Below are 16,528 nucleotides of genomic sequence, written 5' to 3'. Positions count from 1 at the left end.
AAGTGGGTGGATAGTTTGAGCCCAGGAGTTTGCACCCAGTCTGGGCAACATGGGGAAAACCTGTCTTTGCCAAAAAATAAAACAAAAACCAAAAATTAGCTGGGCATGGTGGCATGCACCTATGGTCCCAACTACTCAGGAGGCTGAAGCAGTGGATGGTATGAGCCCAGGAGGTGGAGGCTGCAGTGAGCCGAGATTACACACTGCGCTCCAGCCAGGGCAACAGAGGGAGACCCTGTCTCAACAGTAAATACATAAATATGCTGGGTGCAGTGGCTCACATCTGTAATCCCAGTACTTTGGGAGGCTGAGGCAGCAGATCACATCATGAGGTCTGTTCAAGACAGCCTGGCCAACATGGTGAAATCCTGTCTCTACTAAAAAAAAAAAAAAAAAAAAAAAAAAAAAAAAAAAAAAAATTAGCCAGGTGTGATAGCACATGCCTGTAATCCCAGCTACTTGGGAGGTTGAAGGATGAGAATCGCTTGAACCTAGGAGGTGGAGGTTGCGTGAGCTGAGGTGGCACCACTGCACTCCATTCTGGGCAACAGAATGAAACTGTCTCAAAAATACATACACACATATACATAAATAAAACAAAACAAAGCTGTTGAACCAGTTGAACCAGATGACTCATCTTATACATCTAATTCATAGACTTCAAAGCAAGAAAAACTTGGAGGAAGGCATGAAGTTACTTCTTTATTTTGACTTTTTATTTTAACCTTTGCATGGAGTGTCTTGTGAAGGTCAGGAGGAATCTATCTTTTCTGTTTCATAGCACAGACTGATGTCAGGACTCGAGGGATGGAACAGATTTCCCATCTTAGAGAGACACAGTCTCTCGGTGGCCCAGGACAGACCAGCGCAGAGGCAGGGGGCTTCTAGGAAAGGCTTCACAACAACCTGGCTGAACTGGGGATTTGGGGAATCCTGTCATCTCTCTCTTTGCATGATGACATTTTTTGGGGGGATTAATTCCCCAGGGATCAGCTTGCTCTAAACCTTGATAATCCAGATTTGTGGTTTAATTCAGTCTCCTGAGTATCTTACACAAGGAAAGGGATGTGGGAGGTGAGAGACAGAGTAAGAGAGAGAGAGAGACAGACACCAGACAGTGCTTCAGGAAATCAGGAAGAGGGAGGCGGTGACTTTGAATGCCACTTGCACCAGCCATTTCCAAGTCCAGCCCCAACAACAACAACTCTATTTCAGCTCTGTCATTGATTCACCTTCTCCTTTTTTCTTTTTTGTATCAAAATCAAATATTATTTTATTGTCTTCTCTCTCTGTCTCATAGCTTTAGTTTCACAATGCCTCCCATACTTCTTTTTTTTTTAATTGTACTTTGAGCTCTGGGGTACATGTGCACATCCACAGGGCGGTTGCATAGGTACACACATGCCACGGTGGTTTGCAGTCTCTGTTCCGCCGTCACCTACATCAGGCATTTCTCCCAATGTTATCCCTCCCCAACCTCCCCGCCCCCCCGCCCCTCCTCTAGCCCCCCGCCCCCCAACATACCCCAGTGTGTGATGCTCCCCTCCCTGTGCCCACGTGTTCTCATTGTTCAACACCCACCTATGAGTGAGAACATGCGGTGTTTGATTTTCTGTTCTTGTGTCAGTTTGCTGAGAATGATGGTTTCCAGGTTCATCCATGTCCCAACAAAGGACACAAACTCATTGTTTTTTATGGCTGCATAGTATTCAATGGTGTATACGTGCCACATTTTCTTGGTCCAGTCTTTCATCGATGGGCATGTGGCATAGGCAAGGTCTTCATGACTAAAACACCAAAAGCAATGGCAACAAAAGCCAAACTAGACAAATGGGATCTAATCAAACTTAAGAGTTTCTGTGCAGCAAAAGATAGAATCGTTAGAGTGAACTGGCAACCAACAGAATGGGGAAAAATTTTGCACTCTACTCATCTCACCTCCTTCTTTTTATTTTTATAGATTTAGGGAGTACAAGTGCAGTTTTGTTACACGGTGAAGTCTGCACTGTTAGTGTAACCATCACCTGAGTAATGTATAATTTGTCTCTCTCTTACCAGGAGAGAGAAACGGGGGCTTTGCAACAGCTGAGGCCGGCAGGGGAAGAGCAGAGACTACGTGCCGGAACTTCTGCTATCCAACAGGAGAAAAGACTAGTTTAAGCCAAAGGGAAGCTGGGGAAGAGACTCTGGCAGGTCACAGGGACGTGGAGTGAAACGATGTCAGGGATCATTGGAATGTCTGGAGTGGCAGCTGGACCCTCCTGCCCTTCCCACTTTCTTCCGTAGACTCTTCCTTCTTAATCTAGCTCTGCAGACGCCCCCATCCTGGCAAAGCTACTGCTCTCGGCCTCACCTCCTGCATACCGCTGCACACCAATCCCCTCCCTCCCCGCTGCCCTCCCTCTCTGCTTTAGGGGGCTTTGGGGCTTTGGTTCTCCACGAGCTCTTGCTCCATGCTGAGCAGGTGGAGAGGGTCTGGGGCTTCCAGCACCTCCTCAGCGAGACATCATCTTCACAAACTCTGCAAAGAAAAAAAATCCCCAGTAAGGCATCTCTTTGTGAAAGCCCTCAACATTATAGTTTGAGCCCTTCCTAGGTGGCAGGCACTGCTGGTGATCTCTGGAAAATTCCTTAATCCCTCTATGCTTCCATTTCTCTATCTATGAAATAGGAATCAGATCTTTGGCAAGTTACTTAAGCCTGTGCCTCAGTTTCTAATCTGTCAAGTGGGGATGTTTATAATAGATCCACCTTATGAAGTTGAGATAAAATTGGCGTAGAGGCTGGGCTTGGTGGCTGGGATTACAGAATCCCAGCACTTTGGGATGTTGGGGCAGGTGGATCACTTGAGGTCAGGAGTTCAAGACCAGCCTGGCTAACATGGTGAAACCCCATCTCTATTAAAAATACAAAAATTAGCTAGGCGTGGTGGCATGCCTGTAATTCCAGGTACTCAGGAGGCTGAGGCAGGAGAATCACTTGAACCCAGGAGGTGGAGGTTGAGTGAGCCAAGGTCGTACCACAGCACTCCAGCCTGGGCGACAGAGTGAGACTCCATCTTAAAACCAAAGCCAAAACCCATAAACCTGTGATTGTCAGCTTCTGATTTTTTCTTCTCAACCATCCTGGAGGGATACGTGTCATTTTATAGATAAGAAAACTGAGGCCAGCGAGGGTAACCAACACGCCTGAGGTCACGTGGACAGTGAATGGTGAACCCTGGAAGGAACACAGGTTGCACCTGACTTTGCTACGGCTCAAGATGACCTTGCTGCCCAGCGGGGTCTTGAGGTCACCCTGACCTTTCCTTGCCCTTGGTTGGTGTGAGGATTGCCTCCCACTCCCACCCCACTTTCTCCAGGTGTCACTGATGTCCACGGCACACCTAATCCTGGCTAGATCCAGCAGGCGTCCCACCAACATCCACTATGTTTCCATACTGGGACATAGAGCACATGTGGTTTAGAGAAGACTCCTCCCTGCTCTCTATCTAGGATGGAGGCCTTGGAAGTGAATACAGCTCAACACAGCAAGTAGAAAAAAAAATTTCTACTAAAAAGTTTTGTATTTTTAGTAGAGACGGGGTTTCACCATATTGGCCAGGGTGGTCTTGAACCGCCCACCTTGGCCTCCCAAAGTGCTGGGATTACAGGTGTGAGCCACCGTGCCCAACCCAGTCCAGTCTCTTTCTGATGGGACAACTTCTTCCTATGGTAAAAGGTGCCCTTCAAGCTAAGAAGGAATGGTCAAGGTGGAAGGGGGTCCTGAGCATGGGAAGGAAAGGGCCTTGGCTGAGGTGTTCCTTGGAGCTGCCACAAGTGAGGGACATCCAGCTCTCGGAAATGAATGACCTGGGAAGAAAGGGATGGAAGAGATGCTTCCAAAACCTGCCACCTACTTCCAATCTCAAACTTGGAGAGGAGTGAGAAGGAGCAGCCAGCTTGGAAGATCTCACAGCGACATGGAAGTGGATTCCTGCAGTGGCCGCCCCCTACCCCCTACCCCGGCAATGTCACCTTCAAAGTCAACGGTGCCATCTCCATTAACATCAGCCTCCCGGACAACCTCAGAGATCTCCCGGGGGGTGAGCCGCTCCCCCAGGAGTCTCTGCATGGCCTGCTGCAGCTCTGCCAGGGTGATCTCCCCATCTCCGTTCGTGTCAAACTGAATAGAAGCAGAAGTAGATTATATCAGCAATGACAGTGATGACAGCAACAGGATGATGGAGTTTGCCCATCACTTACTGTGGGTCAGGTACTAAGCTAAGAGCTTTGGGAATGTGAATCGATAGAATGTCAGCTCCTAAAGATAGTTTTGTTCTTTTTTTTTTTTTTTTTTTTTTTTGAGACAGTCTCACTCTGTCACCCAGGCTGGAGTCAGTGGTGCAATCTCAGTGCCCTGCAAACTTCACCTCTTGGGTCCAAGCGAGTCTCGTTCCTCAGCCTACTGAGTAGCTGGATTACAGGCGCCTGCCACCATGCCTAGTTAATTTTTGTATTTTTAGTAGAGATGGGGATTCATCATGTTGGCCAGGCTGGTCTCAAACTCCTGACCTCAGGTGATCCACCCACCTCGGCCTCCCAAAGTGTTGGGACTACAGGCGTGAGCCATCGTGCCTGGCAAAACTTTTTTTTTTAAATGAGATGGGATCTCACTATGTTGGCCAGGTTGGTCTTGACCTCTTAGCTTCACGTAACCCTTCTGCTTTGTCCTTCCAAAGTGCTAGGCTTAACGGCATGAGCCAACGTGCCCAGCCATACATTTGAAACTTACTTACTAAGTGATTTTGAAACATACATTATTCTTGACTATAGTTATCCTGCTGTGCAATAGATCTCAAAAGTTATTCCTCCTGTCTAACCAAAAGTTTGTACCCCTCGACAACCTACTGTCCATTCCTTTTCCCTGGCTCCCCAGCCTCTCTGCTAACCACCTTTCTTTTTATTTCCATGAGTTCAATTTTTTTTATATACTTTAAGTTTTGGGGTATAAGTGCAGAAGCTGGGAGAGGCACTTACATAGTGAATAGGTGGAGACCTCCTGGGGTTTGAACCCATGTTTGCCTGGTTCCAAAGCCTTTGCTCCCAAACGCCATGCTATTCTTTGTTTTCATGTCATGTTGCTGAAAGTTCTCAGAATGGGAAGGTATTTTATTAAGGGATATGAGCAAGTCTGTCACCCTCTGGGTCTGTATGTTTTAGCATCTCTGCAGCAAGTGGCTTATACCAGATTGTCACTTTGCATTCCCTTCTGGGATCTCAAATTCTTGGATTCTTTCTTCCTGTTACAGGCACTAAGAACGGAGGTCCTGGCTAGGCGTGGTGGCTCATGCCTATAATTCCAGCTCTTGGGAGGCAGAGGCCGGTGGATCACCTGAGGTCAGGAGTTTGAGACCAGCCTGGTCAACATGGTGAAACTCTGTCTCTACTAAAAATACAAAAATTTTCTGGGTGTGGTGGCAGGCGCTGGTAATTCCAGCTACTTGGGAGGCTGAGGCAGGAGAATCGCTTGAACCCGGGAGGCAGAAGTTGCAGTGAGCTGAGATTGTGCCATTGCACTCCAGCTTGGGTGAGAAGAGTGAAACTTTGTCAAAAAAAAAAAAAAAAAAAAAAGAAAAGAAAGAAAAAGAAAAAGAAAGGAAGGAAGGAAGAAAAGAAAGAAAGAAAGAAAGAGAATAGAACAGAGATCCTAATATTTGTTTTAGAGATGGCAGGATCTTGGATCAGATTTACAATCTTCATAAGCCTTCCCTCATCTGTATAATTGAGATAAGTGACCACTTAATCCTAATTTTTTTGAGGATTAAATCAGATAAAGTATGCAGAGGCGTTGATCCCTTGCAGGTGTTTGGATTATGTTATTTTTCTTCCCTATTTATTGATTCCACCATGGCTAGGAAAAAAAGGGTGGGGGCCTGGCTGGTGGGTGCTGTCCATGGTACTGGCTAGTTAGAGGTCTCTGGGGTCTGCCTCTATCATCACCAGCACCAGGACACTGTTTACTCACCTCCTTGAAGGCATCCCGCATCTCCTGGACACCAATCATCCCAGCTGTTTCTGCAAGCAATTTGGGGGTCATCAGCTCCACAAAGTCATCAAAGTCTACACGGCCACCCACTGAGGAAGATGGCATAGGGTTAGCAAGACCCCACAAGCCCCGGCTTTCCATTACCTCACTTTGCGCTTTGAGTCAGTTCGAGAAATAGATCAGCTCCCATCTCCCTGCCCTATAAGAGATGTCTTTGACTTCCTCCCTCCAGCAGCCAACTCCAAGCTCTCATATCCCTCTGGACTGAACAGGAGTGGACAGGGTGTGGTATTGTGGAACTAACTGTCTCTGTGACTTTCAGACAGTTGGTTAAGATGTTTATCGGCTGCACGCGGTGGCTCACGCTTGTAATCCTAGCACTTTGGGAGGCCGAGGTGGGCGGATCACCTGAGGTCAGGAGTTCTAGACCAGCCTGACCAACATGGAGAAACTCCATTTCTACTAAAAATACAAAATTAGCCGGGCATGGTGGCACATGCCTGTAATCCCAGCTACTCGGGAGGCGGAGGCAGGAGAATCGCTTGAACCTGGGAGGTGGAAGTTGCAGTGAGCTGAGATTGCATCATTGCACTCCAGCCTGGGCAATAAAAGCAAAACTCTGTCCAAAAAAAAAAAAAAAAAAAAAGACACGTTTCTCCTCTTCTATAGACCCATAGAAAGAGGAGTATGAATTAAATGAGCACCCGGGTTTTTTTCAGATAGGAATACCATCATTACCTTGAATTCAACCTTTTTTACTCAGTTACATGCCCAGAGGCAAACCAAACAGCATTTTTTTGTTTTTTTGAGACAGAGTCCCACTCCGTTGCCAAGGCTGGTATGCAATGGTGTGATCTTGGCTCACTGCAACCTGTGCCTCCCAGGTTCAAGCGATTCTCATTCCTGAGTAGCTAGGATTACAGGTGCACATCACCATGTCTGGCTAATTTTTTGTATTTTTAGTAGAGATGGGGTTTCACCATGTTGGCCAGGCTGGTCACGAACCCCTAACCTTAGGTGATCCACCCACTTTGGCATCCCAAAGTGCTGGGATTACAGGTGTGAGTCACCATGCCTGGCCTCAATAGCAATTTTATTCTAGCTAAAATCTCAAAATCAGCTGTGGTGTCCATCTTAAAATCCATCCTTTTTGCAATACTATTCATGAACATTAACTCCAGCTCCAAGTTTGTTTCCAACATCCAATAAGGCTCCAATCTTGTGCTCCCCGGATGAATCTTAGTGGTGATAGTAATAACTACATTTAATAAGAATTTACTGGAGGCTAAGCTTTTACTTGCATCAGCACCTTTATCCCTTCCTTTCCACAGTCCTATGAGATAAGGAGAAAAGCATCTTTCTCTACAGATGAGGAAATGGAAACTCAAGAGTAGCAGATAACTCCACTTTTCAAAATGACCGTAATTAGTAAATAATAGAACTGAGATTTGAACCCAGACTTATCTCTGAAACCCTTTAACCACTTCAAATGCTGCCTCCCTGAGTTGAATCTGACCCATTTTCTTCCAGACTTCTAGTCCCTCTCACCCTCCTCTCCAACCCCAACTCTATGCTCAACCTCTACATCCTTTCCAATGCTGCCCTGGTCCCTCCCCTCACCCCAGCCATCCCTCCAATGCTGCCCTGGTCCCTCCCCTCACCGCGGCCATCCCTCCAATGCTGCCCTGGTCCCTCCCCTCACCGCGGCCATCCCTCCAATGCTGCCCTGGTCCCTCCCCTCACCCCAGCCATCCCTCCAATGCTGCCCTGGTCCCTCCCCTCACCGCGGCCATCCCTCCAAGGCTGCCCTGGTCCCTCCCCTCACCGCAGCCATCCCTCCCATTCCCTGGACTCACGGTTCATGCGGATTTGCTGGCCGAGCTCAATCAGTTCCATCTCCGTGGGCATGTAACCCATCGTCCTCATGAGATTCCCCAGGTCCTTACAAGAGATGAACCCATCTCGGTCCTTGTCGAACTCAAGAAATGCTTCCCGCAGCTCTGAAAGTTAAGAGAGAAGAACTTTGGGGGAAATTGAAAGTCAGTGGTGGGGAACAGTGGCATCCCTTGAAGTTGTCAATGAGGCTTCAACTAGAGACTCCTTAAAGCATACATTTAAAAAAAACCAAGGCCAGGCATGATGACTCACACCTGTAATCCCAGCACTTTGGGAGGATGAGGCGGGTGAATCATCTGAGATCAGGAGTTTGAGACCAGCCTGGCCAACATGGCAAAACCCCATCTCTACTAAATACAAAAAATTAGCCAGGTGTGGTGGTGCGTGCCTGTAATCTCAGCTACTTGGGGGGCTGAGGCAGGAGAATGATTTGAACCCGGAGGTGAGATGAGATCGTGCCATTGCACTCCAGCCTGGGCAACAAGAGCAAAAGAAACCAAAAACCAACCAACCAACCAAACAAACAAACAAAATGGCCGGGCGCGGGGGCTCACGCCTGTAATCCCAGCACTTTGGGAGGCTGAGGAGGGTGGATCACCTGGGGTCGAGAGTTCAAGACCAGCCTGACCAACATGGTGACACCCCGTCTCTACTAAAAATACAAAATTAACTGGGTGTGGTAGCACATGCCTGTAATCCCAGCTACTCGGGAGGCTGAGGCAGGAGAATCGCTTGAACCTGGGAGGCAGAGGTTGCAGTGAGCCGAGATCATGCCATTGCACTCCAGCCTGGGCAATAAGAGCAAAACTCCGTCTCAAAAAAAAAAAAAGTGTTAGCAAGAGGCATCATTCCTGAGACCTAAATGACAGCACTGATGTCCTTCAGATTCTTGGGTGAAGTTATGGGGAGCCTCAAAGCCACCAAGAGAAAAACTCATTGTTTTTTCACTCCCGAGTCTCATAGACACTTGAGGTCCGGTCTGCCTTCTAAATACTTTGGGAGGTACTTAAACTGCCACGAGAAAGAGTTCCACAAAATTACAGCTGAGTGGGAAGAGGCAGGGATTGTAAAAATTCCATGTAAAGGAATTTATGCAGAAATGCACAAAGGGACTGCGGGCAGGTCAAGTGGGTGGATGGCAACGTGGGGGCGATTGAGGAAGACGGTGTTACCTTCAATCTCATCTTGTCCCAGTGGTCTTTCCTGGAAAGGAACGCAGGTGAGAGGGAATTTAGAGAGAGGGTCACCTATTCCCCAAATGGGTCCCCTTGCTCTCTCAAGCTCCTCCTCACCCTCTCGCGGTTCTCTTCCCACTCTCTCTCTCCTCCTCCATCCCTCCCATTCCTTTTCCCATCTCCTGACTCCCACTCCACAGTTCTTGGCTCCCCACCCCTCTCGATTCTTTGCTCCCATCCATGAATCCTGATTTCCCTCATTCCCCCTTTCTTGGACAAATACCCATCACATTGTATCTTAAACAGTGAGGAGTCCAATCTCCTCCTTCTCCAGATGAAGAAAGTCAGAGTTCATAACCACAGCTAACTCGTTCAGAGTGCCGACTCTGTGCCAGGTGGTTTCCACGATCATTTCATTTAAACCTCAGAACTGCTCTGTGATGCAGATCTACGTCTCGTTTCCATCTCACCCACGAGAAAGCTGAGGAACAGAGAGGTTAAGGAACCTGCCCAAGGTCACACAGCTCACAAGCGGCAGATCCCCTCCCAAGGCGGGGAAACATTAAATTACTCCCTGGAGGTCATGGGGCTAGTCAGGCGCAGCATTGGGATTAGAATTCAGGGCTCAGAATTCTTCACATTAGCCCCCATTAACTCTTTTCTCCCCTGCCTCCAGTCTTCCTGCCAAAGGTTACAATCCCTGTGCACGGAACCAGCATTCAATGGCATTCAGGCAGGAGGCTCAGTGCCAGCACGACCAACTCCTAAACACTCTGAGAATTTCCAGTTGCCCCACCTACTCCTGGACACACCTGAAGGGCTGGGCTTAGATAGACATGGCATGTTAACAAGGAAATTCTACTGGCCTCTGGCCTCTCACCCCCTCATCTCCCTTTATCCCTGGAGCCATTCCCTCAGCTTTTCTTTCATCTGATCCCCTCCCTGCGATCCCTTATCTCTCTTTTTTTCATTTTCTTTTTTTGGTGATCTTAAAGCCTAACAACTAAAAGCATATCCACATATCTGGACAAGTTGGTATATATGGGAAAATTAAAAAATTAAATAATTAAATAATTTTTTTAAAAAAAGCATGCCTACAGGAATCAAGCAGACCTGACCTTGCCGTTTACTTTTTTTTTTTGAGACAGAGTCTCACTCTGTTGCCCAGGCTGGATTGCAGTGGCACAATCAGGGCTCACTACAGCCTCCACTTCCTGGGCTCGTGCGACCCCCTGCCTCAGCCCCCTGACTAGCAGAGACTACAGATACATGCCACCAAGCCCAGCTATTTTGTTTGTTTGTTTGTTTTGTATTTTAAGTAGAGATGGGATCTCTCTGTGTTTCCCAGGCTGGTCTCGAACTCCTGGACTTAAGTGATCCTCTTGCTTCTGCCTCCCAAGGTGCTGGGATTCAGGTATGAGCCTGTACTTGGCCAACCCTGCCACATACTAACTGTGTAAGCTTAAGGCAAACAACTTCACGACTCAGAGCTTCACTTTCCTCACCTATAAAATGGGAATGAAAGTCACTGACCTCCTGAGTTGTTCTGAGGTGTAAATGACATCAGACATGCAAATTCCTTTGCACAGTGCTGGGCACATAGCAATGACTTAATAAGTGGCAGCTGTTGTTATTAACATCATCATTTTTATCACCACCAACATCACCACCACCACTAAAATCATCACCATCACCACCACCATCATCACCACCATCAACACCATCATCACCACCACCATCACCACTATAATTACCATCACCACCACCATCATCATCACCATCACCATCATCACATTCATCAACATCATCCTCACCACCACCATCATCATCACTATCATCACTACCACTATAATCATCACTACCATCACTATAATCATCACCATCACCACCACCATCACCATCATCACCATCATCATTACCATCATCATCACTACCACCACCATTATAATTACCATCGCGACCACCATCATCATCACCATCATCACCATCAACACCATCATCACCATCAACACCATCATCAACACCATCATCACCACCAGCACCATCATCACCACTACCATCACCATTATAATCATCACCATCACCACCACCATCATCAGCAGCATCGTCATCAGTGCCGTTATCACAATGAGCATCCATAGAAAAGAATGATGGTAATCTCAACAATGACATCATCCCACTTCCCTGATTATTTTTCTTCCCTTTCTCTCCTTCTCTTTGCTCCTGACTTCTGATTTTACCCTCACCCATTTATCTCACTGGCTTACATGACTCCATGAGGGTCCTTGGAATTCTTGTACCTTCTCAGTTCCTGCTCTATCCGCCTGTTCCCTGGTTCTCTAGCACCATCATGTCCCCTTCTTTGTCCCACACCCCGGTCCCCTTGCCCTGCCCACAGCCCTTCCCCTTCACTCCCCACCTCACCCGCTGTTTCTCAGCGATGCCCTTCCTCAAGAAGATGCAGGCGGGGCCCATGGGGAACTGCATGGATGGGGTGGGGTGGAGCTCGCAGGGCACCAGTCTCAAGATGCCCCTCCTCCCTGCTCCCTGTTGGAGCTCAGCCTCCTTATCTTCTCTAGCACTCCTTTGCCACCTCTTCCTGCCACTCCTGGCTTGTCTCTTGGTCCCTGTGTCTTAGAGCTGTGACAGCTGGGCTGGAAATCTCCACCCGGGTTGGGGAGGGATCAGAGCTGTCCCTGCCTCCCCATCTGGCTTGAATGATATGGGTGGGGAGAGCCAAAGTCAGGCTCTGTGACTCCTTTATCCCCAGAGTGGAATTGGAAGATGTATTTTTAAAATGGGGATTAGAGGCCGGACGCGCTGCTCATGTCTGTAGTCCCAGTGCTTTGGGAGGCTGAGGTAGGAGGATTGCTTGAGCCCAGGAGTTTGAGACCAGCCTGAGCAACATACAGAGACCTTGTATTTACAAAAAAACGAAAATAAAAATTAGCCTTTCATGGTGGCACACACCTGTAGTCCCAGCTGTTCCAAAGGCTGAGATAGGAGAATTGCTTGAGTCCAGGAGTTCGAGGCTGCAGTGAGCTATGATTGCACCATTGCACTCCAGCCTGGCTGACATAGTGAGACTCTTGTCTCCAAAAAGAAGAAAAAGAAAGAAAGCAAATTGGCTCACTGCAACCTAATTTTTGTATTTGTAATAGAGATGGGGGTTTCACTATATTGGCCAGGCTGTCTCCAACTCCTGACCTCAAGTTATCCGCCCGCCTCGGTCTCCCAAAATCCTGGGATTACAGGCATTGAGCCACCGCCAGAGTCTGTTTTTTGTTTTTTGTTTTTTTTTTTAACCATTTCCCTGCACTGCCCCCTGCCGCTCAAAAGAATAAATGCATATGCAGGCAAGAATGAATGAGTTCCCATTTCCGCAGAACGGGAAACCGAGGTCGAGGAGCTGGGCGGGGAGACCCCAGCATCCTCTGACCTCTTTCCCTGCGCCCGCCCACAGGTGAAGCTGGTGTTCGTGGAGGACCAGGCGGTGGTGGAGACAGTGTTCTTCCTGACGTCGCGCACCAGGGCGCTGCTGCGGCGCTTCCCGCGTATGCTGCTGGTGGACCGGCTGCCGGGGCTGCAGGGCGCGCTGGATCTGCTGGCCGTGCTGTGCGTGGACGGCGCGGGCCGTGCGCGTCAGGCTGCCTGTTGCGTGGCGCGCTCGGGCACGCCGAGCCTGCTGCGTTTCGCGCTCGCGTCGCTGCTGCAGAGTGCGCCAGACGTCAAAGGCCGCGTGCGCTGCCTCACCGCCGGGCCGGAGGTGGCGGCACAGCTGCCTGCAGTGCGCCAGCTGCTGCCCTGAGCGCGCGTGCAGATCTGCCGCGCGCAGGGCCTGGAGACGCTCTTCAGTAAGGCGCAGGAGCTGGGCGGCGCTGGCCGTGAGGACCCGGGCCTGTGGTCGCGCCTGTGCCGCCTGGCTGGCGCGTCGTCGCCCGCCGCCTACGACGAGGCGCTGGCCGAGCTGCACGCCCACGGCCCGGCCGCCTTCGTCGACTACTTCGAGCGCAACTGGGAGCCCCGCCGCGACATGTGGGTCCGCTTCCGCGCCTTCGAGGCGGCCCGGGACCTGGACGCGTGCGCCCTGGTGCGAGGCCACCGCCGGCGACTGCTGCGCCGTCTCAGCCCCTCGCGTGGCGTGGCTCAGTGCCTTCGGGACCTGGTGGCCATGCAGTGGGCCGACGCGGCCGGGGAGGCGGCGCCCGAGGGCCCCGATGGCGGGGGGCTGTGGCTGGAGGGTGAGCCGCGGTGGGGGGCCCAGGTGGAGAACGAGAGGGTGAGGGGCCTGGAGACAGGCGACTGGGGAGGGGTTCCGGAAGAAGGAAGTATTTGGAGGGGGGCCCAGATGGAGAAGGAGTGGGCCAGAGGACTGGAAACCAGAGACTGGGGCGGGGCTCCGTTAGAAGGTGAGAAGGGGAGGGCGCTGCAGATCAGAGACTGGAGAGGGGGCCAGTTGGAGAATCAGAAGCCCAGGGGACTTGAAGGGGTTGTCTGGAGAGGGTCCCAGTTGGAGAAAGGGCACCAGACAGGGCCAGAGATTAGAGACTGGAGGGGGCCCCAGTTGGAGAGTGAGAAAGATTGGGGACTGGAAGGTTATGTCTGGAAGGGGGCCCAGTTGGAGGACCAGGCACTAAGAGGATTGGAAGGGTATTCCCGGAGGGTGGCCCAGTTGGAGGATCGCAGGAGTAGGGTGCTGGAGACCACCAACCAGAAGGGGACCCAGTTTGACTATGAGAGGGCCAGGAGTCTTGAAGGAAGCCCCTGGATGGGGGCGAAGCTGCATGATGATAGGGCGCTGGGGCTGAGAACTAGAGAATGGAAGGGGCCACAGTTGGACGTAGAGAAAGGGAGGGGGTTGGAGGTCAGAAACTTGAGGGGGATCCCTTTGGAGAAGTCCCTGGAGTTGGCCCCTGAGAACGGAGACCAAAGGGGCCCCCAGTGTGAAGATGAGAGGAGAGGGCCGGAGACGGCAGAAGACAGGGGAGCGAGGGTGGGGGCCAAAAGAAGAAGGGGCCTGGAGGAGGTCGTTCTGGTCCAGCTGGGGGACACGAGGGTCACGGGCATGGAGAATGGAGATGGAGGGGGAGCCCGGTCCGTGGGCCCCAAGAGCCGAGCTGGACGAGGGATGGAGTGGGGAGACGCAGGAGGGCGGTGTCTCGGGCTGGGGAATGGAGTCGTGTGTGGCACCCCAGTGGGGACTGTATTCATCTGTAGTTTTTCTTTTATCACAAGTCACATCAATCCCTCAGGCCCCTGCTCAAATGCCACCTCCCCCTGAAAGCCACCCTTAAGTCATCTCTCTAAAAGAGCCACAGCAGCCCCTTTCTTTGCTTTATCCTTCACAGCACTTATCACTACCTGAAATTATGCCACACAGCTATTTACCAACTTGACATTGTGGTTAAGCTTATCAAGTATGAAGCCAGATTGCTTGGATTCAAATCCCAGCTCCACTACTTCCTTGCCATGTGACCATCATGTTCAGCCTGTTACAGTTTAGGGGTCATAATAATACCTGTCTCATAGGGCTTTGTGCGGATAAATGAATCAGTGAGTGCACAAATGTTCTAACATTGCCTGAATTTCCGTTTTCTCCAAAGCAGCCCAGTTACTTATCAACATACTGTTTTTTCCAGTAACCTTTGTTCACCGTTGTTATGTCAATCTCCTCCCGCCAAAATGTAAGCTCTATTTTTTTCCTTTGTATCCCCCGTCCCTAGAACAACGCCTGTTGCAAAGTAAGCTTTGAGTTAAAAAAAAAAAAAAAAAAAGATGAAAGAATGAAAATAGCAGGCTGCCTAGCAGAACTAGCGCTTCACGATGCTTCACTGTTGCTATGGTGACGATCCCGTCTGCAGGAAGATCCCAGCTTCCATAACCTTGTCCCTACCTGCATCCAGCTCACCCATTGACCACCCGTTTGTCCCGCTGTAGCAGCCAGAAAACTGCAACTCCCAGCAGGCTGAGCGCCACCAGCACTTTCGCGCCTAGTCCCTTTGCTAAGAGTGAGCGCCTGCGCAGTAGAATCCACGGGCCCAGAGCTCCATATGAGCATGTGCAGGGGGCGGGGTGTTTCCTTCGTCGGCTGGCGGGAGTGGAGTGAGGAGGACCCGTTACACGCTGAGCTCGGCTCTCCTTGTCCAGAAGGTCTGGGCACCGGGGCTGCCATCTCGGGGTGAGGAGTAAGGGAGGGAAACCTGCTTCAGTCTCCATGGTTACGAGCCGCTCAGCGTGCTGGAGGAAGATTCAAAGGTTAGCGTTGCCACAGAAACCCTGGATTGGAAGGGGACGGGGATCAGAAACCTCGCGGGAGAAATTAGACTTAACAGCCTGGGAGCTGGTGGGACGGTGAGCGTGTCGAAGGAATCAGTTTGCAGTAAGGGGAGTTAGGGTGATATTAGGAGAATGGGGATGTTTTGAAGGAGAGGGAATATTTTGATGAATTCCTATGTAATAAAGAGATTTGTGGGAGATCACTGAAATCGATGTTACTAGGTACCTGGGATGCTCAAGGGAAATGCAGTAGGAAAATTGGGGTGTTAATCCCATTTGCTATTCTGCAGCTATTTATAGAGCTCCTGCTGTAAGCCTGGCTAATTTTTGTGTTTTTAATAGAGACGAGGTTTCACTGTGCTGACCAGGGTGGTCTCAAACTCTTGGGTTCAAGCGATCCACCCGCCTTGACCTCCCAAAGTGCTGGGATTACAGGGGTGAGCTACCACACCTGGCCGAGTTGTAGGTCTTTATTCTGGATATTAGACCCTTGGATACGTAATTTTTAAATATTTTCTCGGATTCTGAAGGCTTTCTTTCTACTTGCTCAGTAATGTCTTTTGGTGTACAAAATAGTTTCTATTTCCAACAAAGTCCAATTTATCTTATTTTTTTTACCAGCTTGTGCTTTTGATGTGGTATCAAACAGTTGCCAAATCCAAGGTCATGGTGATTTACCTAGATGAGAGTACAGTTTTAGCTCTTAGATTTGAACATTTGATCCATTTTAAATTATTGTACGTGTTACATCTGTCGTTGTATGTGTTACTGTATGCATGTTATTGTGTGTGTACGTGTCTGTTTTAGTCATTGTTCTCTAGAAGGACAGAACTAATAGAATATAGGTATATAAAAGGAAGTTTATGAAGGAGAATTGACTCACACGATTGCAAGGAAAAGTCCCATGATAGGCTGTCTACAAGTTGAGGAGCAAGGATCAGTCCAAGTCCCCAAACCTCAGAAGTAGGGGAGCCAACAGGGCAGCCTTCAGCATGTGGTCAAAGGCCTGAGCACCTGGCAAACCACTCAGTGTTAAGTCCAGGAGTCCAAAAGTTGCAGAACTTGGAGTCTGATATTTGTGGGCTGGAGGCATCCAGCACCAGTGAAAAATGGCCGGGAGACTCGGCAAGTCTGCACTTCTTTTGCGTGCTTTA

At 49.7% G+C, this 16,528-nt stretch overlaps 2 protein-coding genes across 4 annotated transcripts in view; one reads left to right on the top strand and one right to left on the bottom strand.

Moving 5' to 3' along the window:
• Positions 1 to 5,367, top strand: part of ELSPBP1 (epididymal sperm binding protein 1) — a 105,011-nt gene extending 99,644 nt beyond the window's left edge. The window contains exons 15-16 of the mRNA XM_064380776.1: positions 2,059 to 4,254; positions 5,291 to 5,367. The gene's annotated coding sequence lies outside the window, so the exon portion shown is untranslated. The remainder of the gene's footprint in view (positions 1 to 2,058; positions 4,255 to 5,290) is intronic.
• CABP5 (calcium binding protein 5) lies at positions 1,935 to 12,199 on the bottom strand. Of its 3 annotated transcripts, XM_064381108.1 has the most exons (6): positions 11,523 to 12,192; positions 9,096 to 9,126; positions 7,884 to 8,027; positions 6,007 to 6,116; positions 4,017 to 4,164; positions 1,935 to 2,521 (listed from the first exon to the last, which is right to left on the bottom strand). In XM_064381108.1, exons 1-6 carry the CDS (start codon positions 11,583 to 11,585, stop codon positions 2,496 to 2,498), a joined length of 522 nt encoding a protein of 173 aa, XP_064237178.1. In that variant the 5' UTR covers positions 11,586 to 12,192; the 3' UTR covers positions 1,935 to 2,495. The 3 variants fall into 3 exon arrangements, with proteins under 3 accessions (XP_064237178.1, XP_064237177.1, XP_064237176.1); XM_064381107.1 differs by having other exon boundaries at positions 1,935 to 4,164; positions 11,523 to 12,199; XM_064381106.1 differs by lacking the exon at positions 11,523 to 12,192 and having other exon boundaries at positions 9,096 to 9,367.
• Positions 12,200 to 16,528: the final 4,329 nt, after the last annotated feature.

Source organism: Aotus nancymaae, unplaced genomic scaffold, assembly GCF_030222135.1.
Source record: "Aotus nancymaae isolate 86718 unplaced genomic scaffold, 86718_ANA_hifiasm-v0.15.2.pri h1tg000028l, whole genome shotgun sequence".
Taxonomy (NCBI): domain Eukaryota; kingdom Metazoa; phylum Chordata; class Mammalia; order Primates; family Aotidae; genus Aotus; species Aotus nancymaae.
The sequence above is the reverse complement of the archived record's forward strand: the minus strand, read 5'-3'. Positions and strand labels throughout refer to the sequence as shown.